Genomic DNA, 27,961 nt, shown 5'->3' on the forward strand with positions numbered 1-27,961 from the left:
CTCCCTCTATCCTTGTACAGACAATTGAAGCACTATCTTTGTTCATTGCCTACCACTGTTGTAGGAGAATTTTCCAAAGTCCCTGCTTGACAGAGGCTGCTCCTTTCTGCATGCATTCAGAGCATTAGGAAAAGCTCTGACATGCCAGTATGACAGCAGGCTGGCATCTGTCGAAGAATGCACAAACCGTGCCTTCATCTGCCCCATCACAGCAGCTCAGTATCTCTGGGCATTTCAGCAGTTGTTCTGAAGGCTTGGGGTGTTTATCTCCCACAGGCAGCTGAGCTGCCTCCCATTTTGTGAGCAGAGCAGTGGAATGCAGTGGAAAAGACCCAGACCTCCGGCCACCCAGATTAGAGAGTTTTGTGCTGAGGTCCCTATATGGTTGTGTTAGACTGAACAACGGACCCAAGTCTGTCTTTGTTCCTTGTTTGGGAAGCAAGTGGGAGGGGAGCAGACCGAGGGGCTATATAACCCTTCAGCATTCAGCTTCTTCGAACACCACCCAGAGTGGAGCAGCCCAGCTGAGCAGTGTCAGGGTAAGTGGCACGGGCCCAGGGATGTGACTTACAGAGCCTGGCAGCTCTGAGGTTACCCAGCACACTCAGACGTCTACAGGTATTTGGCGGGGCTCATGTGCTCTGAAATTTTGAATGAAGATTGTACTGCTGTCATGAATGTAGCTTTTATCTCTAACTATCTGACATTAAAAACAAGGGTAAGATGACGGCTGGTGTGGGGGAGGAGGGGAAGAGGAAGATGGAATGAAATCTGGGTGTGTCACCTGTAAAATCTGTTCTATACTAAACCAGCAACCCACGTCTTGCAGTGCATTTCAGGGATGGAGTCTAGCTGTTTGCAGTAAATCATACATTTATTATATCTGAGGCACTGAAGACTCCAGTGTGTGTTTGTGGTTCAGATTTGGTGTGGGGATTTTTCACCGGACTGTGTTTTTGGTGCAGCTGAGGTATCTGGAAGTGGCTTTTAGAAGTGAGCACAGGCCAGCTGCTCAGTCTTTGATACTGACTGCTTGGGTGTTTGCATCTGGGCTCCTCTGGCTCTGATTGGTGGTATCTTCTGTGGGAAATGCACGCCTCCTGTGTGTATCTGTGGGCTTCACTTCTGGAAATGTGCCCCATGGTCGGTCGGTCAGTTGGTTGTTTGCAGCAGAGCGTGGCAGGAAACCAACTGAATCTTTCTCTGTGAACAGAGAGGAGAGGCAGAGTGTGCATCTGACAGCTGCATGTATCTCAGCCTCCGGGATGTCTGGTTTGCATTTCTCTCAGCCTGGTGAGGCAGGCGGGGCTGTGGAGCCTGCCCTGACACCCCAGGCTGAAATTTGCTGTAAATCAGGGCTGCAGTTTTCACCCTGAGATTTTCCTTCCATTTTGTGATTCATGACTAAATATGGTTTGTGTTTCAAGACTGACGAGCTGGGAACTGTAGTGTTCTTTCCCCTGTCCCCTCCCACCAACTACTCATTTTTGGCACCAGATGCACTCTGTTTGGTTGGAGCAAACCCCCTGACCAGTGCGTTCCAAAAGCAGACATTCGAGTGTGTTTTACCTAATTAGGAAATGCTTTGCTCCAAATGGAGCTGCTCATTCAGGTTAGATAAGACTTGTAAACCACAGTGCCAGCTCCTTTCCGGGGATACAGGGACTTCTTTAATGACAGTGCTTGTTTTAGAGATTATAAAATTTCTCCTGGATAACTTTTTGCCAAACAAAACTATGTTTACTGAGTTTGGAGACTTTTCTTATTTTCATGCTTGCTGATGGTGACGATTAGGCTACTTTTCCTGCAGTATATTCAAACCCCTCCCAAAACACTCACTGACACCAAGCTGGTTACTAAGTGCATACGTGTTCACAGTGACCATACTGCCACATTTTCAGAGTATTGTCAACTCCAAATAATTTATCCTGTTTTGAGCTCTTACTTTTGGTTTGAGGAGTTGGCTTAGCACATCCACAGAGAGCCTGTGGAGGGTGTCGGCGCCTCCGACACATGCCTCAGACTCTCACTGCATCTCCCGTTTTGTCTCCCTTACATTTCTCACCTTTCTCCTAGCTTCTCAATCTGCTAGGAAGGAAGCCAAGTCACTCAAATGCCAAACATAATTCAGTGTCTGCAAGGGGAAGGGAAGGGTGGGCAAGGAAAGGGCAAGCCATTTGTAAGTCCTGTTTTCCGTTCTTACAAGTGGAATCCACAAGTTGAGGATTTCCATGCTCAGTCTGGAGGCAAGTGGAAAGAAAGGCTAGAAATGAAAAAATCTGGAAAATGAATAATAATTATATAATGATATTAATAATTTATAAACTAACATTTATTGAGAACTCTAATGTGCATGCTACTGCAAATCATTCTAAATGATTTAAAAAAATCGAATCCCCGTAATGTGTCATGTACTGATTATTGCTAATTGTGCATAAGGAAATTGTGATTTAGGAATGTTAAAATAACGTACTAAGTCATACAGCTTCTAAGTGGTTGGAGCTCAGACTCAAATCCAGGCAGTCTGATTCTTGAGTCCAAACTCAGAATCATCACGCTCTGTAACCTCCATTGTCTGAACTTTACCAGCGTTGCGACTTTGGACAAGTCACTTCAACACCCTGAGTCCTGATTTCCTTGCTTGTCACTTGGAGATAATAGTACATGTCCTGGGTTTTTAAGTGCATCATCGCAGCTGAGGTTTGTGATCTTTGCGCAGGGCTGCCTCCCTGAGGTGCCGGGCACCGCTGTGGCAGTCCCAGGCTGCTGGAAAAATGCAACACTGGACTCGTGGGAATGGTCTGGCAGAGCTCCCACTGTGGTAGCTTTTTTGCTTTCCTTACGTCCCAGAGATTTCCTCAAACAAGTTGCCTTTTATGTGTAGGTCAGGGTGTGCAATGTGTTCACCAACCTGGAATATGAATTTGCCCCAGCTTGAAATCCTAAGATCTCAAAGTCAGACAGAGATCCCTGAGAGACCCTGTCTTTACAAGATATTTTCAACTAATTCTGCTTGGAAAAATGAAAGGGAAACTGGACTGAAAGCCAAGGGGTAGTCAAGGGGACCTGATGATCCCTGGCTTGCCTCTGCCTTTAATGCCCTGTGTGCCCTTGAGCAAAACACTTCCTCCAGGGTTTTCTCATCTGTAAAAATGAGGGCATTGAATGCAAATGCTAACAGGCCTTCACTTTTCCAAATCGGTGAAGTTGCAAACTTTTTGCTCCAACCTTTCAAATTTGTTATAGGATCCAAGGGCGGGATATGAAAAATACTTTAGTATGTTTATTTAAAACATTTAAACACTTACTTTAAATGCTTTATTATTAAAAAAATACATGTTCAATTAACAAAATATTACAGAAACCAGGGAAGATAATTATAACCCACCCCCCCTCAAAATAATCCTCAGCAACATCTTGGTAAATGTGATTAACTTTTTTGCAATGCATAAAAATACATTTTTAAAATGGAATTGTACAATGTTGCTGTCTATTTAATCTATTATTCTTATAGAAGAACATACTTTCAGCCTACACTTTTATTTTTCTTTCTTAATGGCAGCAAAATATTCTACTATATGATGTGCAGTTTGTCAGACTCTCCTTACTTGGTAGACTTTTAGGTTAGTAATTTTACTAATGGGGAATAACTAAGATTTAAAGAACCTTCTTAGGAACTTTAGGTTGGTTCCAATGTTTCTTCAAGGGATCCTGCAAGGATAAAAGCCCTCAGGATCCAAAACAGATTTTTCTTTTAAATGCTTCACATTAAACATTTCAACATTCCAAAATTTCACATGCTGCCCATCCCTCAAAATCTACCTTTTTGTGACCACTTTAAAAACCTGTATCTAGAAAAATGTGTTTGAGTTGATACAGACAGCAAATTCCAGAAACTTCTTTAACATGCCAAGTGACTTGTCGGGGTGAAGAGCAGAGCTCGCAGTCTGGAATTCCCATCTGTGCTCTACTGTTGTTCATCCATTGGCTCGTTTCGTCAGCCTTTAAAGTGTTTGTGAACACGTGGGATGTGTCAGCTGCTGTGCTATGGACCAGTTGTATGAACATGGAAGTGAGAATTTTGGCTTATGAAAAGCCTACAGTCTTGTTAAAGTCCTTTGAGAGAAAAATGCTGTGTTATTTCCAGGCCAGTGCAAAGCGCCCTAGAAGCACTAAGGAGGGGACCCATCACCCCTGGAGGTGGGAGTGGTCAGATTTACAGCAAGGGTGGCTTCCTCCCTGTTCCCTGTAGGACTAGGTGCAGTAGCTCCAGCCAATATGTGTGAAGAAGAGGACAGCACTGCCCTGGTGTGTGACAATGGCTCTGGGCTCTGTAAGGCCGGCTTTGCTGGGGATGATGCTCCCAGGGCTGTTTTCCCGTCCATTGTGGGACGTCCCAGACATCAGGTGAGCAATACTGTACTGTAATTATGTAATGTGCTAAATATCACTTCAGTGGTAATCATGTTACAATATGTAAATGTATCAAGGTAACACCCTGTACACCTTAAACTTACACAGTGTTGCACATCACATTTATTCAATAACAAAAAACATTCTGATCAGAACAGAGAGAAACAGAGGGTAGAGAGGAAGTCCTTCTAAGTCTGTGTGTCCATGGGTACCCACAGATTGTCTATTGTTGTCTGCCCAGAAATAATATAACCTTGTTAAAAATAATCTTCTAATGATTGATATCTAGGAGTAAGTGTGGATTTCATATGCAATGTGGACAGATTATCCACATCTATAAGATATAAATTTGACTATTTTCTATGAGTCCTTTTTGCCTAAATATAATCATCATATGCACAGAAACTTAAGAAAGTTACCTAATGTATACCATAGCCACTATTTGGAAAGAAACTAGAATAAAAGCCCAGGTCACTTATTCTCAAAGATCTTGATGTTAGATGATTGTAAGCATTGTTATCAAATGTAATTTTACATACTTGTAGCAGTTATGAAATACATGTGGGCAGCCACATGGTAATTTTACATACTGTTATGTGTAAACAAAATGTTGGTGGTAAAAACAGAATTTCATCTTAGAAATTCTCCTTCACAGCAGAAATGTATTTTGCTCATTGACCCTATCTGATAGTTATGGCTCTCAGTCTGGCATATATTCACAAGAATAACAGAAGCCTCCCCTAATGAAAGAAATTTGAAATCTCTCTTGAACTCTGTGCAATGGAGATATTTTACACAAAACACTATTTATGGCCCTATTGTAGCCATGACAGTTTTGCAATTCTAAAAGTCACTCCAGTACAATTTAAAATTCTAGTAGTAAGAATTCTCTTTCTTTTTTTATTTCTTTTTAAGCTTCACCTTAGTAATTTAAAAAAATCTGACTAGTTTAGGCAAATGTATTAATGTTGATTGGTAGGGATATATCCATTAGAAGTCAATTACTGAGTGGTAATTTGTAGACAAGCTTTTGCTTATAAAGGTTGGAAAATAATATTCATACATTCTTGGGTAAGTGATTACTGAAACAGTGCAGTTTAAAGGACTTACAAGGGGCAAAAATGGCATTTAACTGATATGTAAAATACCAGTCATTCAACAAATAATTATTGAGTGATAAATATGTGCCAGGCAATTTGTTACAGTGCAAACCAGACAAACACTACCTCTGCCCTAATAGAGCTCATCAAGGAACACAGAATAAAAAACACAATGTAAAACGCCGTACCTGCAGGGTCCTCTGCTATTTGGAGGCCAATTCAGGCCTATTTCCTACCAACTGGGGGGTGTTGCTTAAGAGCATAGTGACCATATGTTGTTGGTGGTACTGAAGGAACTTTCCATCACAATGATTCAACCGTTGTGATTGGATTATAATCAATCCAGGAGGCCTGGAAGAGGCTGCCTGTGATGCACTGAATCTTTTTAGGGGGTGATGGTGGGAATGGGACAAAAAGACAGCTACGTGGGTGATGAAGCACAGAGCAAAAGAGGAATCCTGACCTTGAAGTACCCGATAGAACACGGCATCATCACCAACTGGGACGACATGGAAAAGGTACTGGGATATTGGCTGTGGGATGAGCCTTGAGTGTGTGCAAGTCCTGTGGCCCCTGATTCAAAACAGCTTGCTGCTTCTAGGGAGAATAACTGGCTCATATTACCCAATTCTATTTTTACTTGTTAATGTTTATTCTGGATTATCACTAACAGAAGAAAAATCTTGAAATGGTTCTTTAAAAACACAAATTCCTTGTCTAACAGGGTTTATAAATTACTTAGAGGAAGACAGTGCTGCCAATGAGAGCAGTAGCCCTTTGCCAGTAGTGGGAATTGATAGTCTTTTGCTTAGTCAACTGGATTACCCTCCTAAAATAAGCATGTCTGAGCAGCAGCCAGGAGAATAAAACCAGCTGCATGGCTGTGCTCCTCAGTAGAGTGGGTGATCTGGGACCAGCCTTACCTCCACCCACTCTTGAAAGCTTTTAATTAACTCACCCTGAACTTTTTTCAAAAAAGTAGTTTTTCCCATAGAAAAGGGGGGGTGGCATTATGGACTTGGTGCATTCCTGAATATCCCTCCGCAATGAACTATAGCAGCTGACAAAATTTTTTAAATAAATATTTTTAAAAGTATCTCTCTCTGTTGCATTAAGTGAAGTTTTTATCTCTCAGACTCATATAATATAAAAGAGCTAATGAGAAGAGTCAAATCCTAGGATTTTGATGTTTGTTATCAGGTATCATAGAAACATAAGTTATTAGGGTAAAACAGAAGGACTTACAAGAAATTGACATAAGTTTTTTTTTATATGGAGCAAAAGAGAACCACAACATCTGGACTTTGATTTCTCATCTCCCTACAGACACACACACACACACACACACACACACACACACACACACACACACACACACACATGCACGCACACACCCCAGTTTAAAAGAAAATAGTGTTGCTAGAATTTATCGGTAATAATATTGAAATCTCTGCCTCTCTACAAAAATTGCATTTCATTAGGTCTCTTAGTCTAAGATCCTGGATTTGGTGAAGACTGCAGTTTCCACTGAGGAGAAAATATTAGTAGCAGTGGGAAAATATTCTTCAAGGCTTTCTCCATGGGAGCTGGTAGCATCTCAGAGTGCACGCACCTGGAGAGCAGTCCTGGGAACAAATAAAGCATTTCACTATTTCTAAGATTTAAATTCAAAATGTCTTCCAGCGAGAAAGATAAGAAGAGAGACAAAGATAGAGAAGAGAGAGAGAGAGAGAGAGATTGGTTGTCTTTTTAATGGTGCTTCAGAGTAACCACAGCACACTTAAAGACTGGCAGGATTTCTTGAGCACCCTGCTGTTTTTCCCCATTAAAGGAATAGAATTTTCAGGAGTCTCATTTCCTTTCAAGAAACCACAAACTCAAAACCAAAGAAACTGGAACAGGATAAAGAGTCTTTAAAGTCAACCTAGCTTTGGTTGATTTATGAACTGTCACCAGCAGTTCTTGTTTTAATTCTCGATAAATCAAATATTCTTGGTGCTAAAGGAGAATTTTCACACTCTTAAAAATAAAGAGTTAGTTTCACCTTTCAATGGTTTGGTTCTTTTTAGCATCCAGTTATTAACGAAGATGTTCAATCATGAAGCAAACATACTTATATCCAAAGTACATCACACAAACATGCTATAAATAGGCACTGGCTCTTTTGGAAATGCCTCAAGGCCAAATGTCTGCTCAGGAGTGTAAGGTCCAGAGTGTGTCAACGGAGGCAGGCTTCTCCCAGCTCTGGAGAGCAAAGCAGGGGACAGATGGGATGCAGGCAAGTGGCTGGGAGACCTATCCTCTTCTTCCCTCTTTCTTGCACAAGGAAATTTCCCTAAACTTCTGAAAAGTGGTAACTGGGTTTTCACCTCAGTGTCACTCATCCATTCACACATTCACCCATTTGCCCTTTTACGTACTTACTTAAATCATTGTCCCATGGATAAGAACTAAAGTAGAAGTAGGTGGTAAGAAGGTACAGTTGAATAATATTTGAAAGAACAAGTTGAAAATTGAAAAAATACATAGTTGAATAATAGTAACATTTACTCTGTGCCAGGTACAGGGGCTAAATATTAACTCCAGGGTTCTCACAAAAACACACTATTCGTATGTTACCCATGGTGAGCTTGGAGCTGAAAGGGTAAAAATTTGCCTAAGCTGACACAATCAAGAAGTGGTTGTGCTGGAATTTGAACCCAGATTTCACTCCAGAGCCTGTGACCATAACTACACCATTCTGCCTGCCAGACCTGTGTTGGGGTTTTTGCTTAGTCTTGTCCCAGATGTGAATCCTTGGGTAAGTTAACTCACAGCCTTTGAGCTTCAGTCTCTGCCTGGGTGAGAATGTGGACACATAATGAGTATTTGTAACATTTTATTTTATTACTGACCTCGTTTAGCTCATTCTAGTCCCTTTGTGGGGTCTGTAGTGCCTCCACGAGGTCACGCTGCTGTGTTCCTCCTTGGTCCTCCACTAGATCTGGCACCACTCTTTCTACAATGAGCTCCGTGTTGCCCCAGAAGAGCATCCAACCCTGCTCACTGAGGCGCCCCTGAACCCCAAGGCCAACAGGGAGAAGATGACCCAGGTAAACGCCTACCCCAGCCCTCAGCACTGTGGGACTCAAGGAAGGTCCTGTTGGAAGGGGCTGTGCGGAAGCAGAGAGAAGGCCCACCCAGCAGTCCACCGACACACTGACAGCTTCCCAGGAAGGAGGGGATTCCAGTGGTCAGAAACATGTTGAGGTGCTCACATCCTTTCTGCAGAAACCGCCCCTCCACTCCAAGAGCAATAGGAAATTTAAGAGGTTAATTGAAAAGGCCATGTTTTTAAGTTAAAACTTCTGAGGAGAAATCATTTCAAAATGTAGGATAACATGCAGTGGGGAATTTTGGTTCCAAAGTCAGACTGTTCTACGTCTGAAAAGCAGATCTGTCACTTATCAGCTATACGACCTTAAAGAATCCACTTGATTTCTCAGATCCTCAGTTTCCTCATCTATATGTTTGGCAACAATATTAGTTCTATTATTTTTCAAAGGAGTGATGTGAATACTAATAAGGCAAAATGTTAAATGCGTATTGTATAACATTGGTATAATAAACATTCAACAAATAATAGTTATTACTGTGACTTACCTGAAGCTCAAAAATCTTACAGCAGACTATCCATTCCACCAGCCAGGCAAGGTTTCTAGTTTAAATGAAGTTCAAATAAAATAAAAACATCTATCTATAAGATAAAAACATCTAATATCAATTTCATGTTTGTGGTGGTGGAGCATTCTCCCTTGGAGAAGTATTTTACATGCATTGTCTCTTTAAATTTTAACAATGTGAAGTAGGAGTTATTACTATCTAAGTTATATAAATGAAGAAATCAAGGCTTAAATACATCAGGTGATTGTCTCAAGGTCACACAGCTAGAAGTGGCAGTGCCTTGAATTGACTCAGGATTTTTGGAGGTGGAGAATAATAAATGTAAATACTGCAGGGCCTTGTTCTCAGAAGAGCTCTTGGTGTTCACCCCAACAGATAGTGGTATTCTCTACGGGGACCTCTGTGTGTCTGGGAATCACTCCATGCAGCAAGAGATGTTTCTGATGGGTGTTATTGTTCCTGTGAATGGTGTGAAGGCAGAAAAGTAGTTAGAAATTGTGATGCCAGATTCTGGAGAATAGACAGGGAGGGTTTTGCAGATGAAGAAACGAAGGCCCAGGAATATCTCAGTGTGCATAAATGTATCACACAACACCTGGGGGCTTTGGTTCTGATTTTGACCCAGAACTGCATGAGCTGGGCACTGACACTCACACGTGGTCCTGTTACCAGCAAGCAATTCTTGTCTTCCAGGTGTCAGGGCCCCTTCACGGTAGGCAGAGTGGCCTCAGATTCTAGGGCTGGCATTCACCCAGCAACCACATAAGAAAGGTATAGCAGATTGAATGGAACCTTAGACATCACAGAACTAGGCTAATCCCAACGAGCCTGAGCTTCAGGGTTAAAAGGTCTCTTTATATCAGGGAAGTCAAGCCCAGGGTGCTGTCTTTCCTTCTTTTGGCTCTGACACTGTCACTAAGTCCTAGACTGGCAGAGACTTGGTGCCCATCTCATGCACATCCTCTGTGTATGGATGAGGGACCTGGGATATAGCCCACATCAAGCAGCTGTTAGCTTGGTGGGTTCTTCCAGGCCACATTCAAGTCAGGGCCAGGGCCAGAGCCCTGCTTATGCCTGGCCAGTCGCATGAGCAACACCATCCCTCCTCATCCCCGTGCCATCAGGTCACCAATGCGATGGTGTATGGTGTCACACCTTCATTTCTCCCTTCCCGTGGTCAGGGCTGCTCGGTATCCTTTACCCGGGTCTTCTCTGTCCAGAACCAGGCAGCCCACCATGTTCATCAACAAGGGGTGCTTTCTTGAACATTCTTGGTTAGACTGGCAGCATCACTAACTTTGCTCTTTGGATGGCTTTGCAGATTATGTTTGAGACTTTCAATGTCCCAGCCATGTATGTGGCTATTCAGGCGGTGCTGTCCCTCTACGCCTCTGGACGTACAACTGGTAGGTGGCTGGGGAGAATGGGAGACCCCACTTCATATACCAGCACTTACAGGGTTTAAGGGTTATAAACATATGGGTTTTGATGGATTGGGTGTTAAGAATTCAGAGGACTAATCCCAGCCCAAAGATCTTCTCACTTTTAAAAATAAGCCCTTGAGATCCTATTTCCAGCAGGACGTTTTCTATCATTTCCCTCTTCCTGCTCTTTTTTTTCCCACCTTCCCAATTCCTGTCCCACCACCCCTATCCTATTAAATGCTTTCTTTCCCCTCTTTCAAATGAGAGGCTTAGAAATTCCCCTTCTACTTGACCACGCACCAGCTGCCATGGTGATTTTATTGTCTCAACTGCCCCCCAGGCATTGTGCTGGACTCTGGAGATGGCGTCACCCACAACGTGCCCATCTACGAGGGCTACGCCCTGCCCCACGCCATCATGCGCCTGGACCTGGCTGGCCGGGATCTCACCGACTACCTCATGAAGATCCTGACTGAGCGCGGCTACTCCTTCGTGACTACCGGTGAGGCCCGCGGGAACAGCACGGAGAGGAAGCAGCAGGGGCGGCCGTCACAGTGAGCTGCAGGATGCAGGGACTCTCCAAGCGGGCGACGGGCGCAGGCCCTGCTCTCTGCAAGGCCTGCCTCTGATGCTGAGGGCAAAGTGGATTTGTTTGCTGCGGGAAACTGCGAAATGATTATATTCTTTCCTTGAGAACAGTTGCAACTATCCTCTTTTATGAGCTAATCAGAGCTGAACTATTAGAACATTTTTAAATTCCCTCCATTTACCAGTAGAAAAACGAGAGCAGCGACTGAAGATAGCGTGGCGCAGTGGTTGGCCATCTTTGGAAGCATCTAGATAGGGCTCAGGTCCCAGTTCTGCCACTCACTGGCTGTGGACCTTGGACAAGCTGCCCAGCCTTGCTAAACCACAGTCTCTGTCTGTAGAACGGGGATGATGTGTATGGAATGCTGGGCACAGGGTAAGCACCCAGTAACCGTTAGCTCATGTGAAGACCAACCCAGTGGCAGTGATTCGTGTGTCTCAGGACTCTGAGCAGGTGCCACCTGTCTCCATCCACAACAGGCAGTCGGATGTTCTAGAGATGGTGGGGTTCCTCAGTGCCCATGGTCCTGACTGGCCGCCCCTCACCAACTTGGTATTGCCCACATGTTTAAGCTTCTGGACATGCCTGAGGCTTATTCTAGACTCTAAGTTTGAGCCCCAAAGATGTTCTTTTTGGGGCAGGGAGTTGAATTGATTGTATTCCTCCTCTTACTGCCCCCACCCCAAAGACTCCAAAATAACTCCAAAATGTCCCCAGGCTCCCAGATGGAACCAGTAGCTTTGAACTTCAGAGTGCAGGTGTCTGAGGGTATCTGCCTGCCCACTTCTTCCATACCTCCTTCACTGGAGTCTCCTGGGCTAGGACTGGTCCTGAGCCAGGGCCTGCCTCTTTCTGGAAGATGATGATAAATATGCAGGGCTGTGAACTGGAATCTTCCTGGGCCAGGTGACATGATCTCTGGAGCTTTTAGAAAACTGTGAGGGCCCCAAAGCATAAGACTTCCTTGTCAACTAACATCCAATATATATAACAGACTGTTTTACAACAATTAGAGAGTGAACAGTTAATTCTGCAAAGAACCTCAATGTACAAAAGGATTTCCGGCTCTGTGCCTTTCTCTAGCTAGCTCATGTTATTCCTGTCTTGCGTTTTAGACAATATTTACTAAGGGTCTACCGTGTGTGAGGCATTTGGATGGGGATAGAAGTGGTTCCCTATGGGCCTGTAATTTAATTACCATTGCAGAATATCAAACTTACTTTTTTGAAGGAAGCTGTATTGTGGGAGAGACTGAAGTAGAGCAGGTAGATTTTTACCACCCATGCAAACCTAATGTTTGTTTCTCAACAGCTGAGCGTGAGATTGTCCGGGACATCAAGGAAAAACTATGCTATGTAGCCCTGGACTTTGAAAACGAGATGGCCACTGCCGCGTCCTCCTCCTCCCTTGAGAAGAGCTATGAGCTGCCTGATGGGCAGGTGATCACCATCGGCAATGAGCGCTTCCGCTGCCCGGAGACCCTGTTCCAGCCGTCCTTCATCGGTAGGCAGTGTCCCAGCTCTGGGAAGCGGAGGTCGCCCGATCTTCTCATGTCCATCCAGCCCCTGGCTGTGGGCACTCTTCTGCACGGAGGATATGTGACAGGGGCCACAAGACCACATGTATTTCTAAATCAGGGCAAGAGAAAGAGTGTCCCATTTCTGATGAGCAGGATGTGCCCAATGCTGAGAGTTTGGGAGTGGTAGGGGGAGAGAAAAATGGAAGAGACTGTCCCTGCATTAGCATTGATCTTGGGAGAGAGGATAGCAAGGTTTTCCTCAGGGGCTAGGTTCTGGGAAGGGGGAGCCTGGGTTTGGGTTCTGGTTTCACTGTCATGATCTTGGGAAACTCAGTCAACCTCCCCAAGCCTGCATTCCTCCTATTAAAAAGTGGGTCGTAATAGAACCTGTGTCCTAGGGTGGCTGGGAGCATTATATGAGACGCGTGTGGAGCACTTAGCTCAGTGCCTGGCCAGAACAAGCACTCAGTAGTTATTCAGCATTGTTAGTAATCAATAATTAGGTATTTTATTACTACTATTATCATTACACCACAGCCCTACAAAAGATGAAGGGCCACCTGGAGGTTCTTTTCAAAACATTCACATCAGGAATTAACAAAAAACTCAGGAAAAAAAAAATTAGCAAGATGGAAGAAAAATTAGTCTTGGTCCAAATAGCAGGAAGCACTTTTCTGATGATTCTGTGTCAGTTAGCTATGTGGGGTGAAAACAGCAGAGCAGCCAAAGAGAGACTTGGACAGTTCTGGGCAGTGGTTCAGTGAGGGACCATCTGTAGGGAGACCGAAGGCTTTGCCCTGTATTTGAACCACACACAGTAGTGAGTCCATTAAGACTCAGGGATGTGGTGTAGCACCCACCCCCTGAGGATGCTGCACCAGCGCTCCTCGATGCACAAGAGGTGGGAGGACACGGAGCATAAAAGGACTTTTTCCTAGATTATTATGCCTGCCTCTCTTCAGTCCAGTGTAGGATCTTCCAGTTGCTCACCTGGGTCTTCCATGTCTAACCCGGGATTTATCCACCACCCAAGGACATGGCCTGTGTCTCCTCTCCAGGGATGGAATCTGCTGGCATCCACGAAACCACCTACAACAGCATCATGAAGTGTGATATTGACATCCGGAAGGACCTCTATGCTAACAACGTCCTGTCTGGGGGCACCACCATGTACCCCGGCATTGCCGACCGCATGCAGAAGGAGATCACGGCCCTAGCGCCCAGCACCATGAAGATCAAGGTATGACGCAGAGATGGACCCCACCACTATGCTGTTGGAGCTCTGTCACCAGACAGGAAGCACTCTCCAGAGGCCGCATGTGCCCATGGGTTGCTCTGTGCTAGGCAGGGGGTGCAAGTCCACAGGCTCCCTACATCACAGGACATAAGGCAACCCAGTTCATAAGAGAAGCTGCATTATTTTGTACAAAATTTAATCTCTACTTACCTTTTCAGCCACTTTCAGCAGCTGCAGTAAAGGTCGACCAAGTCCCCCATGTGCACATATCTATTCTTTTATTGAGATATAATTGACATATAACATTAGTTTCCAATGTGCAATGTAATGATTTGATATTTGCATACATTGCAAAATGATCAGCACAGTAGGTCTTGTTGACATTCATAATCTCTTTATACATTTTATTATTTTTCCTTATCACAAAAACAGCACATCTCACATATAGAACATTGAAAAAAGTCAGATGTGACAGATATATTTCTGAAGAGGTTTAAACCCTGTAGATTCAATAGTTATGCTCTTCTTCCACTGCTAAATGTAACCTCATCTCAGTGGGCAGGCATTAGAATTTTATCTTCATCTCTCTGTCTGGCACACGTTTTTGATACAGGTGCTCAGAAGCACAGAATGACTCCAGGATGACCAAGTTCAGTCCCTGAGCCATCCAAGACCCCCATTGTGTGAGATTGGAGTCCCAGTCAAGGGAGCTCAGAGATCATGCTTTGCTTTGGAGACAGACTGACACATGGCCGGTGACTTTTCAAAGGCTGTTATCACTCTCTGAAATCAGGCCGTGCTGGGGCCCTCTGACCCGTCACAGGGAGCTGGAGATGGGCATGCCAAGAGCAGTTCCCACACACAGAGTACTCAAACACATTCTCTATTTGCACTCCTTTCTCTTTGTTTGGAAAGGGTTTGCAGGTAACATAAAAGGTGCCAGACCGAAGCAGCTCTCTCTGCATCACAGGCTCTTAGAAGCTGCAGGATGCAAGGATGGAAGACTGTGTCCTGAGGACTAGGGTTTCTTGGATGCCCCTCTGATGGGCCATTACCCATTCATCCTCCCACACCTTGGGAGGGAGTTGAAATCAGCTGGTGGGCTCGTGGACAAAGCCAGACTCGGCTGGGGGTTTGTTATAGAGAGAAGTTGCTGCTAGAGCTGGGTGGTTCATAGTTCTCCAAACTTGGCTTCTTGCCTAGAAATGAATGTGAAACTCAGGCTCCGATGTGGTGAGAGAGAACCATTAAACACCTGGGACAGTAAGATGATGTCATTAGGGGAACCTGAAACTGGATGAGGGAGTCTGCAGGAATGCGCTATTACCTTTCCAGCCTTTCTGTAAATCTGAAATTACCCCAAAGTGAAAAAGTCACTCCTAAAAACAAAATTCAGTGAAACAAACACCACCTGGGAGAGTTCAGGGTTTAAATAGTGGGTCAGACATGAACACAACCGATTCCAAGCTCCACCCCGGACTTGGATCCTTGGGTAGAAATGAATATGGACACTTTGGGCAACACAGAAAGTATTTGAGAAACCCCAGCATGACCCAGGCCCGATACATAAACCTCTCAGTCTGTTATATCATTGGTCACGTGGGCGTAACTCAATTCTTCAAAGTGGGCATGAGAATGAAGTGAGATAATACATGTAAAAGGCCTAGCATAGTGCTGGGTGCATAGTAAGTGCTCAGTCACGGTCAGCTACTTGTCTTAAAAATAAATGTTCAGACAGAGCTTGGGGGATAAACAGAAATTAGCCCCACTCACCAGGGTTTCTGAAATACTTTCTGTGTTGGCCAAAGTGTCCATATTCATTTCTACCCAAGGATCCAAGTCTGGGGTGGAGTTTGAAATCGCTTGACTTAGGAGTTAGTTGTTTGGGCTGCTGTGGGTGAATGAGCCCCCTGGCCTGATGCCCTGCTCTCTGGGCCTGGCCATTCATTTATTTAAGGAACATTACTATGCCCTTGCATGTCAGGCCTGGCAGTGGGTAAGGCCAGCCAGTGCACTTAACCAGGATGTATGCCAAGTAAATGTCCCAGCAGGGGACCCTGAGGCCCTCAGCGGTGCATCTCGGGGAAAACTGTATAGTAAGTTTTGGCACAATCAAAACTTCTTGAAGACACTGGTGTTTGTTTCTACAGGAAGTATGTGTCATGCTGAGTTTTGAGGCATGAACGGGGCTCTTAAAGTGGAGGCCATGCAGGATTTGGGGCAACTCTCAGTTTGCCCAGAAGAGACTGAACACAGTGGAGGTGTTACAGAAGCTGTGGAATCGATGTGTTTAGGAAGACAGGACAATCAAGTGCACTCATTGAAGAGTCCCTAAATCCATAACCTATTTGCACCCACTTGGGTTGGGGTTAGGGTTAGGGTTAGGCATCTTACAGCCACGATGCTCCCTGTTGTCCATGAAACCTCAGTCAGGTCCACCCAATCTGGCCCCTGGCGGAATGCTCAGGCCCTGATCCAGTGCACTTATGGCCTGTCTTTCTCACATTGACCAACAGATCATTGCCCCTCCGGAGCGCAAATACTCTGTCTGGATTGGTGGCTCCATCCTGGCCTCTCTGTCCACCTTCCAGCAGATGTGGATCAGCAAACAGGAGTACGACGAGGCTGGGCCGTCCATTGTCCACCGCAAATGCTTCTAAAACACTTCCCTGCTCTGTGTCTGTAGCACACAACTGTGAATGTTTTGTGGAATAACGTCTTCAATTCTTTTCCAAACCACTCCCAGCCAAAGCTCTGACTCGTTGCCTATGTGTTTTTTAATAAATCTGAAACATGTTACTGGTAACCTGCAGCCTTGGCGTCCAATCAGCCCTGGGGGCCTCCATTTCTATTAGGTTGACCTTGCCCATTATAGTGGCTCCCTCTAGTGGTGCAGCTGAGGATATGCCACAACCTGGATGTGTCTGTTTTCTGGAAAAGGGTAAAATCACACTGATCTGGGAAGTTTCAACTAAATGCTGTAAGTGGGAAGAACTTAAAATACACAGGAGATATAAATAAGCATGGATCAAAGTGCATCCACAGGAAAACTCACACTGACTTCACCTAACACCAAGTCATTATATTACTTTGCTATCTTACAACCTCAGTACTGGTAGCCTGATGGGTGAAAACAATACAATTCCGAGTGTGTGTACACACATGCATGTATACATACATGCAAACTTACATTATACATACACATATATATGATCTATATATATGACATATATTAAACTTGATACACAGATCTCCCCTAATTTATGGTGGTTACATCCCAATAAACCCATAGTAAATTGAACATATCCTAAGTCAAAAATGCATTTAATACACCTAACCTACCGAACACCATAGATGAGCCTAGACTGCCTTAAACATGCTCAGAATACTTACATTAGCCTACAGTTGGGCAAAATCGTCTAACATAAATCCTATTTTATAATGAAGTGTTGAATATCTCATATAATTTACTGAATACTGCACTGAAAGCAAAAAGCAGAACAATTGTTTGAGCACCCTTGTGATCATGTGGCTGATGGGAAACTACAGCTCACGCCATTGCCCAGCATCACGAGAGAGCACATCACCTATCATTGGCCCAGGAAAACATCAAAATTCCAAGTGTGGTTTCTACTGAATGCATAGAACTTTCACACCATTGTAAAGCTCAAAAATTGTAAGTCAGACCACCATAATTCAGGAACCGTCTGTATATTAAAAGATGGTATGACTTTTAAGTATATCAAGGGAACCACAGATTTTCAAAAAAACAAGAAACACTGTTCTAAAATCTCAGTACACATCTGGCACATCTGTTACCCTTCTCCTGATCAATATCTGGCTTTACAAAGGAATCCACAGTAGAGATGTCACACCAGAAGAGATGAGAAAGACAACCATACCTTCCAGGGACTGCTGGTGTCAATCATTACACTAAGGGTTCTACACATATCCTCACTTGTTTTTCAGGACAATGTGGGGAAAATATTTATTACCATGCTCATTTTACAGATGTAGACGCAGAAGTTGATCCCTTAATACCATTATACAGGGGAGCTGCCAACTCAACTTCTCTTTTGCCCATCTGGCCTGGTGGGGGTACAAAGATGTATAAAAAACACCTTCCCTGTCCTTAAGTCTGAGTCTTTTTCTGCCCAGACTCTTCAGCATCTTCAGCAGCTCCCCAGCTGGATGCTGCTTGTCTTCCTGTTAATAAATAACTGCCTGATCGGGGTCACTCCCACTGGTTGTCCTTGGGAATGAGGGGTCTCTGTCCATGGTAGTGTCACACTGCAGATACCTTAGAACCCAAGATTTAATGCCTATTTGGTCCAGCAAAGCCCAGCTTCCCCTGGTCATCTCTGGCCCTGTAGCATGAGCTGATCAGGATAAATACTAAAAATAATAAGAGCTGGCATGTGCTGGGTATCTGTCATGACCTGATCCTGTACCAAACCCTTTATCTTCACATCTCATTTTTAACCTACAATAGCCCTGTGGAGCTGGAATTCTTACTGTCATTTTACAGATGGAGTAACTGAGATTATGAGTGATTAGGAACACACCCAGTGTCATACTACTGCAGAGGTGGGACTTGAGCTTGTTTCCAAACCCACACTTAGCCACTAGGCCAGCATTTCTCAAAGAACAAACAGGTCAACCTCATCGGGCCTATTTTAAAGATTCCTAGGTCTGCTGAAATTGCACATTTGGTGCCGAGGCTGGGACTTGAGTTTTAAGCAGATTTCTCTGGTGATTCTTTTGCAACATCAAACTTTGAGAACCACTGGAACATGCTATGCTTGAGGGAAATTTTCCAGTTGCAAATTTAAGCAAGGGTACTCCATTGCTAGACTTAAAGTTAAGGATTGGTGTACAGATACTTGCAACCAGATCGTTTTCATAATTAAGGCAAACATCACCAACCATTCCCACCACCATTACAGGGCTTATATAAAGCAAAACAAGTCGACAGCACTGCTGTACTCCACACTTACCACCAGAGGACGCGAGCTCTCCGGTAAAGGACAGCGTAGTTGGCACAGCATCTCAAAGAATCTGAAATGTGTGACCAGAGGCAAAAATCAAGACAACCAGAACCACCCACTGAATGCACATTAGAGAAATGTCCATTCCTTGTGAGCACCCAGCTTCAGTGCCAAAGCACCTTTCCCCAGTCGCAGATCAATAACGGATCAATAACTCCTCCCACCGATTTCACAAGATGCCCAGTGACTTAAAGGACTTGACAGAAGGTGGAGTCTTGCGGATGAGCCGCATATGAATCTCCAGAGAAGAGAAAACTGGCAACATAAAGGTCTGGCTAACTCCTGAATCTCTTTTCTCCCCCAAGATCACAACAGACTTAACATCCTTTGTCCATGACCACCAGTTTTCCCACAGCAGGCTTCTGCAACCCCCAAAGAAAACCGGGGTTTCTAGTAACATTGCTTCACACCATGCAGAGCCTTTGCCGTGGACAGATGAGTGGGAAGCATTATTTACTTTTTAAAAACAAATAATTCTGTGTTGTAAGTGTGCCATCATTTGTGCAGCCAGGCTGAGGCTCAGTGTGTTTAGTAGCATTTCCAGCCCAGGGGGTGAATTTCTGATTGCCGTGAGGGAGGAGGCTGGCTGAGCCAATGCACACAGTTTGACCAGAGGCCACTGCTGCAACTACTCATATTCAAAAAGGTTGGACAAAAATAAATGGATGGGGCAGCCCAGGATGTGGTTCTTCCAGAGAGAGTATGAACACCAGACATATGAGTAAATGTTTATTCCTGGGAGAGAAGGAATTCAGTTAAGGAAGTGAATTCAGGACTATGGGCTAAGGCTGGGCTAGGCATGAATGACATAAAGAGAACAAGGCAGGGTTCTTCCTGGATGGAACTTACGGTGTAGTGAGGAAATTGGACATTGAGCAAGTACCGAGGGTGCCCTGTGCGGAGTACAAACATGGAAAAATATGGGGTACTGGCTCTTATAGCCAGAGGCTCAGGGGAGGCCTCCCTGAGGAGGTAGTGCTTAAAGAGTAACAGTTAACTAGGAAAAACAAATGGCAGGGGAGCGAGGGGTTGGGACTGGGGAGGAGTAAGGAGCGAGTGCATGGACCGCATTCCAGGCAGAGGCCTGGAGCTCAGAGAGTGCTGCATATGGGGAGCTGGCAGGAGAACCCCAAAGAACACAGGAGGTGTGACTGTGACTCAACTACAATTTTCCAAAGTGGAGCTCATAACATTTGCTATGTGAAATACCTGTCTTGAAATTAGACACCAAATTACAAGCCATGAAGGCCATTTTAAGTGAGAAATTTGGTATCTGATTCATTTGCTGTTCCCAAGCTTTTCTCCCATAGGCTAATTGAATTCTTCATCTCATTTTCAGAAATGTATGTGGGAAATGAACACCTGAACACCACCATCTCTCATGCTAATTTGTTCTTGATGGCTACAGCTATTCCAGAATGTTTTTGTAGTAACTTCACACCCTCTAAAAGACAAGGGACTAGAAATGACTACAATTTGCCAGATTGATTTTGTAACATGCTATCTTCAAGGAAAAGCAATGATGAAACAGGCTCCTACCTAGTGTAGTTGACAATCTTTCTGAGGCCTAAAGCTCAGATGTCCTTAAGTGACCTTCCTATCCTTGGAGAAAAATACGTGGCCTGTAGAACACACCAAGTCAAAAAAATGTTCCTTTCATATTCTTATATCACGTCTTCTATTTCCTTCCCTCCACACTTAGCTTAGAGACTTATTCCTCTGTCCTCTCATTATTGGATAGATGACTTCCTTTCCTCTTTAGATCTCACTGCATGTGCTACAACCTGACACGCCTTCAGAAATGGCCTAATATCATTGAACCTCAGGTCTTCCTATACAAAATGGCATCACCTCCTTAGGCAAAATATGTATGAAGCAGGTGAAGTCTACCTTTCAAGTTAAGAACTAGCCTTGTTGCTAAAGCAAGAAAAAGTCTGTGATTTCAGTTGGCTGCTCCGACAGCTGTAGTCTTCGCCCTTATGAAAGCATCAGCCTCTGAGTTTACTGGAAGCAGAGGCAGAATGTGGGGTGCTGCTTGCGGGTGGTTCTTTCTTCTGTATTTCTAACCCTCCCTGTCCAAGAATTGAATACCCTTGATAAAATTATTCTTTTACCCATGGTTCTCGTGAACTTGATAAAGGCTTGGGGCTGGTGTCCCACAACAACAGGAGTGTGACGACAGTGGGTCCAGGATGAAGCCTCAGGCATCCTCATCACTAATAGATTTCATTAAAATTTGACTTTAAAAGAATGAAGTCAGTAATGGAGAGCTCTGTCAGAACCACAATGTGATACGACTTCACACCTACTCAAATGGCTATGGTTCAGAGGTTTTTGGCAAGCACGTGGAGAACTTGGAACCCTGCCCTGGTACACTACTGGGGGGAATGTAAAATGGTTTAGCTGCTGTGGCAAATGCTTTGGTGGTCCCTCAAAAAGCTGAATATAAAATTACACCATATGACCTTGCCATTCTGCTTCTAGGTGTGTAGCCACAAGAAATGAAAACAGGTATTTGTAAATACATGCACGTGCATGTACACTGCAGCGCTATTCACAGTAGCCAAAAGGAGGAAAGAGCCCAGTGGTCCATCATTGGATGAATGGATAAACAAATTATGGTATATACATGCAATGAAATACTGCTTATAAGAGGAATGAAGTAGTGATACAGGGTACAATATGGATGAATCTTCAAAATGTTGTGCTAAGTGAGAGAACCCAAACACAAAAGTTCACATATTGTTTGATTCCAATTATGTGAGATATCCAGAGGAGATAAATCCATAGAGACAGACAGCAGATCAGTGGCTGCCAGGGGCTGGGGGGCAGGGAGTGGGGGAAAACAGCCCACTGGGTAAGGGGTTTCACTCCAGAGTGGTGGTAAGGTCCTGGAACTAGCTATGGTTGCACAGCTCTGTGAATGGACTAAATACTACTGAATCGCTCACTTTAATATAGTTAATTTTGTGTTATGTGAATTGTACTTCAATGAATTTATTTTTTAATTAAAAAATTAAAAACAACATATTGCCTTGGCAAAGATTTCAGTAAGCATGAAATTTTACTGTGGAAAGGAACCTGTTAAATCAGTAATTCATATACCTCATTTCTGTAGGTAAGGAAATCTTGCCTGAGGTCAGGAACAGAGCATATCTCTCTGGTTGTGTGGTATTTCCTTGTCCGCCAGCCTTGTATAAGGAGGAAACACAGTTTTTGAACCATCTGTAAATGCTTTTTTTCTTCTGGAATAACCACAGAGAGGCATTTTAAACATCCTCTTTAGACTCAGGAATTACACTCTAACCACTCATTCCATCATTAAATTCAGGATTCACCTGGATAGGGACTAGTTTGAGTAAACTATGTTTCACAGTTAACTCTTATTTACCTGGTACAAATGTATAGGCAATCCTCCTTGACGGAGGTTAAAAAAATTATCTTCATTTGGTTTTAGAATGTCTTTGGTCTAGATAGTGTCCAAAGGAGTTATTTCAAACAAATCAGTAAAGCAGTCCGCAATACTCTTAATTCCACCTTCCCACATTGCCTGTTACTCTGTTTTCTGTCTCTCCCCCTCTGTACCACCCTAAGGCCACCCTGAATTCTAGCAAGCCACAGTGACAGATCTTAGAAGTATAACTACAAGAGTATGACTAATGTAACTACATGATCACTGACCCATGAACCATAGGAGGCTCGGGGCGGACCCCCTGGGCAGATGGAAATCTGAGTGTAACTTTTTACTCACCAAAAACTTTACTAAGTAGCCTGCTGTTGACTGAAAGACTTAACCACTAATATAAAGTCAATTAACACATATTTTGTATGTTATATGTATTATATACCATACTCTTCCAACAAAGTAAACTGAAGAGAAGAAAATGTTTCTTTCAAATATTTGCAGATCTCCAAAAATATTTTCCAATATATTTACTGAAAAATACCTGTGTGTAAAGTGGGCCCTCAGTTTGATTCTGTTATATTCAAGGATCAACTGTACTTACTTTTTAAATAATACTCTCTTCTCTGGATTTTCTTCATCTTTTCTATTTTTCTAGCTTTCCTTTGATTATTTAAACATATACATGAATGTGAATTTTATTAAATTCCTTGAATTATAAAAATCTTAAAAAAATTAAAAGTATGATTATACCAGTATTAATATAAAATAAATATTAGTTAAAAAACCTTTCTTCTTAGGAAGTTTGCTCTTCCGTAAGAACTGGGTATTAGAATCTAATACCCAGTATGACTTAATCCATTAGCAATTCTTTTTGAAAAACTATGTTCTTAATGAGTAATTCCTTAAATCTATCTGAAAGCATTTTAACAAGAGATTGGGGGGAATAGAATATAACAGCTATTCATATTCTCATCTGAATTGTTCTTTTTAAAAACAGTAAGTATGTGATCTTAGGAGATGGATAGCAGAGCTTCCATATAGTATTGCAAACAGACAAAACATGAGCTTTCTGGGACTTGCCTTGCTATGGACTGAATGTGTCCCCCCTACACACCCCAAAATTCATATGTTGAACTCAATCTCCATTGTGATGGTATATTTGGAAATGGAGCCTTTGGGAGGTGATCAGGTCAAGAGGCGGTTGCTCTGATGATGGGGTTACTCCCTTAAAAGAAGAGACGTGAGAGATGATCTCTTCTCCACCATGTGAGGACACAGTCAGAAGGTGGCTCTGGCAAACCAGGAAGAGCCGCCCCATGCTGGCACTCTGACCTCAGACTTCGAGCCTCTGGAACTGTGAGAAATAAATGTTTGTTGCTTAGAGGTGGTGGGATGAGGGGGGAAAAGCTGTTTGCTGTTTTAAATCACCCACTTTTTGGTATTTTTGTCATGGCAACCCAAACTAAGACATGCCTTTTTGATCATTTAAAAAAGTGTCTTCTTGGACATCAGTCTGATGAATCTCCAAGAACCGCTAAATAATGTTTTTGTCATCTGTCCCCAAGGAAAATATATTCTTGTATCATGAAGAGCCAAGATACTAAAAAAGGAGACAAGTTTCTTAAAGGAACAGAGAGGAATTCTTTGCATATGTGTTGTCTTCATGATTAATAACAAACCAAATTCTTTCAAGAACAAGGTGCTGAAAGTCTACCTTTTATCCTTTATCATAATCAAATACAAGACACTCCTCAAGCATCCTCTTCACACAAGTTATTCTCTTGCTAGTCAATTCTGCAAGACGTGCCTGAAGAGAAACACCTGCTTTCCACATTTGGAAGCCCAGTAGTTGGCGGTACAACAGAAACCTCAACTTAATTTCAAAACATTGTAATAATAGTCACTAGCATGACCCATGGCTGCAGCATGGAACGGACTACAGGGGAATACCGAACCAATTCTAGGATGTGGCCTTACCTAACATTGTACCTCAAACATTCGCCAGTGTCTCTGCAAACAAAATTCTACTACAAAGAATCCAAGAATAATTTCAGTCTTGCTGAGAATAACTCACAGACATCCTGCTTTGCTCTTTTATGACTGACAGGATCTTATGGAGAAGAGAGTGATTTCTGTGTGACAACAAGGAAAGTCATTTCATTCTGTCTGTGAGGAAAAAGGAAACAAATGGCAACCTCAGGAAGTATTTATTAAGACCGTATTAGGCTGCTTGGGCTGTCATAACAAAACACCACAGATTGAGTGGCTTAAACAACAGACATTTATTTTCTACCAGTTCTGGAGGCCAGAAGTCAGACATCAAGGTGTCGGCAGGTTTGGTTTCTTAGAGAGCTTGGAAATGGCCATCTTCTCCTGCGTCTTCGTGCGGTCCTCCTCCTATGTGTCTGTGCCCTAATCTTTCCCTCTGAGGACACCAGCCGTGTGGGGTTACGGCCCACACACATGACCGCATGTTGACGTCGTTCTCTCTTTAAAGGCTCTGTCTCCACACACACAGTCACATTCTGAGGTGCTGGGGGGTCGGGACTTCAGCGTGTGACTGGGGGGCGCGATTCAGACCATAGCAAGTACACACTGGCTGCCGGGCACCGAGGACAAACAGATGAGCACTGAAAACCAGAGAGAGCTCAGACTTTGTTCATTTTCCATAGAAACACAAACCCGAGAAGAAATGAACTATCATTACCTTAGGACACAGGGAAGTGGCACATGGGGCTCTGGAACTGATTCATATTCAAAAGAGGGCACCTGGCTGCCGGCTGCTTGGCAGCGAGCTCATTGGAAGGCGGCTCATCCAAGGCGCGCTGGTGGTATTTCCTCACCCACGCGGCACATATGCTCGCATGAGCCGCCCTGGGGGCCACCTGGGCTCTTCCTCCAGCCTGTTCATCCCTCACTGGCATAGCCATGCTGCTCATAGTTCTTGCAGACACACAGCTTCTGGAGCTCATTCTGCCAGGCAAGGGCACATCACTGGCTTGCTGCCTCCAGGAATCCTTCACTCTGTGACAAGTCCCCCTGGAAAGTCTGGTTAATTGGGTGTGTATTTGGCAATAAAGAAGCCACTTCCTGGTCCAGAACTCTTCATACTTTACCGCAGACCTGAGCTCTTGCTTTGCCTTGTGAGGAAATGAAAATGCCAAGAATGCCCACTCCTCAAAGGATGCGTCTACCCCAGGGAAGTTTGCAGAAACAGATGGCCTGTCTTGGAGACCACCTGGAACTCAGAATTTCTTACTTGGAATTATAGTTTACAAGAATGAGAAAAAAGAAATACAGTGAAACAACACCTAAAGCTCTGAAAATGTATGCGGGCCTCTTACAAACACTGGACATGTTATTTGCAGCACAATTTATTATCTGGTCATAGTATTTGGGTAACATTCACAGTATTGATTTAACACCATGGTGACATCTCTTGAGACAGAGCAACCCAAAAAGAAAACTTCCAAATGTGCAAGAGCAATAAATATCAAACTTCCTGATCTAAAATGTATAAATATAAAATACCAGTCACTTAGGGAAACATCTTAAGAAAACCTGGCAACCACATGTCCATGGGTAGGAGCCTGGTGTGGAAGGTGCTCATCTTCGGAACATATCACCTCAGATCCAGTATGATTATTTTTATGTCTTTTACCAACACATGCTTGCATATCTATTAAAGAAAAAAATTGATTTTATGCCATTATGTTTACCATGATTCACTTGGGGGAGGAGGGTGTGAACTTCCTAATTTTAAAACATCCTTCATTTAAAAAAAATTGAAATCTGATTTCCAATCAGAACAAAGACAATCATGTTTATCCATTTTCAACAAGAAAATATTTGCAAAGGTTGCCAACTAATTTTCTTTGTAAATAAATTCAAACTTCAAAATAATGTGTCTCTGGTGTTACAGCCAGAGAACCACCAAACAAGTAATAAAGAAAAGCTGTAGTCAAATAATGTTTCTGTGGGGCTATATAGAGCTAATCAAAATGTATGATTACAGTTTTCATTGAACTGTTATAAAAATGAATGCGGCCACATCAAGCACAAATGATTCATGAGACACTTAGTATCATTTTATTTAATAATTATTTGCTTACTTGGAGTCTGAATAAAATTATTTCTGTAAGTATCACATAGATATGTAAATGGAAGTAAGTTATACACCATCAACTCTGCTACAGAAATACTGGCATTCCCTTGTAAATAAAATGATAGAGGAAATTTGAAGAAAGTACAAAAATTGGTTAATTCTCTGGATAAGACAACTCCAAACTAAGCAATACAGTGTTTTATCTTATTTTATATGGTTACTCTTTCTCTCCTTGAGAAAAAAAGGGAGAATATGAAAAGTAAATATCTGTGCAAAATATCCAACACTGTCTACTCACGCTGAACAGCCTGGGGTCCCTGGTGTGCGGATGAAAGCCCTTCTTTTTACAAGCAGAAACCTCGAGCATGCCAGCATTGGTGAGCCTGAAGATGCCAGTGCTTGGTTTTATGGTGAAAAAAAAAAGGTACAAAAATTTAGGTTAATTTGGGCTCTCCAGATGCTTTATTTGAATGGCACAAGCATACGTATTCCTCAAATGGGATGGAGAAAGAAACTACAAACTAGGAATTCCATGGTGATTTTTTAAACCAATTGTGCAATGACTGCTTTATAGCAGAGAAACCCCACAGGCGCCAATGCTAACTCCAAGCAGCTGCAGGACTGTAATGGGCAAGAGGCAGCTGAGCCCAGAGAGGAAAAGCCAAGACCCTGGGAGGAAATGGCAGGTGGTAGATATTTCTTCTTTTTCTAATAATGCTAATACTGTTAACAGCAACAGCAGATATGTACTTAGGGCTGGCTGTGGTGCTAGGCACTATGGTAAGCTATTTATATAGACTGTCACCTAGTTTTGGCTTTGCATCAATCCGTGATGGGCAGGTGGCAGAGATGAAAAGCTGAGATTCACAGTGGTCAGGTATCCTGCTAAAACATACCACCTGAGGGTGCATCAGGATTCCACTATTAGTTTGTTGAATTCCTCTGCTTATAATCACTCTACAATAATCCCTGTCTCACCTGAGGGTTTCAGCCCTGCGCTGGCTCACTATGGATTTAGTGAGATGGAGAAATGACATTGGAACATTCTTGGGGTAAAAGGGTTTATACCCGGCTTTAGTCTCATGGCGGTTGGTTAAGCACTAGGATCATGTCTGCATCCAGCAGTGTGCAGATCCATAATCCACCTCCGTCTCTGCCTCCACCCAGAGCACTGGGGTTTACATAGTGATTCAGTCAATAATAGCTTATTGCCTATGGGTGTGGAAGCCCTAGCCTAGCAGTAGGCCAATTACGTCATCAAGTAGTTTAGGGTCAGGTGAGGATCCTAGTCATAGCAACTTCCATTTTTCCCATACTCTCATACCTAGAAAGGGTTTGGAGGTAATTATGCTAAGGCTGAAAATTTTCTTACAACAGGAAATACAGTAGAACTAAGATCTCAAATAGTAAACTAGAATAACTTGGAGTTTATCCACTTTCAGAGCATGCTAACTAAA

The 27,961-nt window shown here is 43.3% G+C and overlaps 2 protein-coding genes across 2 annotated transcripts in view; one reads left to right on the forward strand and one right to left on the reverse strand.

Annotated features, from left to right (window-relative positions):
• The first annotated feature begins 385 nt into the window (after positions 1-385).
• ACTA2 (actin alpha 2, smooth muscle) lies at positions 386-16,751 on the forward strand. The gene is made up of 9 exons (XM_036924069.2): positions 386-539; positions 4,253-4,407; positions 5,903-6,031; positions 8,495-8,605; positions 10,498-10,582; positions 10,941-11,102; positions 12,501-12,692; positions 13,767-13,948; positions 16,462-16,751. Exons 2-9 carry the CDS (start codon positions 4,279-4,281, stop codon positions 16,603-16,605), a joined length of 1,134 nt encoding a protein of 377 aa, XP_036779964.1. The 5' UTR covers positions 386-539; positions 4,253-4,278; the 3' UTR covers positions 16,606-16,751.
• Positions 16,752-25,757: 9,006 nt separating this feature from the next.
• STAMBPL1 (STAM binding protein like 1) overlaps positions 25,758-27,961 on the reverse strand; it is a 43,380-nt gene continuing 41,176 nt past the window's right edge. The window contains exons 10-11 of the mRNA XM_036924068.2: positions 26,803-26,902; positions 25,758-26,078 (exon numbers count right to left, since the gene is read on the reverse strand). Of these exons, the coding sequence (XP_036779963.1) occupies positions 26,022-26,078; positions 26,803-26,902 (157 nt within the window). The 3' untranslated portion in view covers positions 25,758-26,021. The remainder of the gene's footprint in view (positions 26,079-26,802; positions 26,903-27,961) is intronic.

Source organism: Manis pentadactyla, chromosome 8 (genome assembly GCF_030020395.1).
Source record: "Manis pentadactyla isolate mManPen7 chromosome 8, mManPen7.hap1, whole genome shotgun sequence".
NCBI lineage: Eukaryota > Metazoa > Chordata > Mammalia > Pholidota > Manidae > Manis > Manis pentadactyla.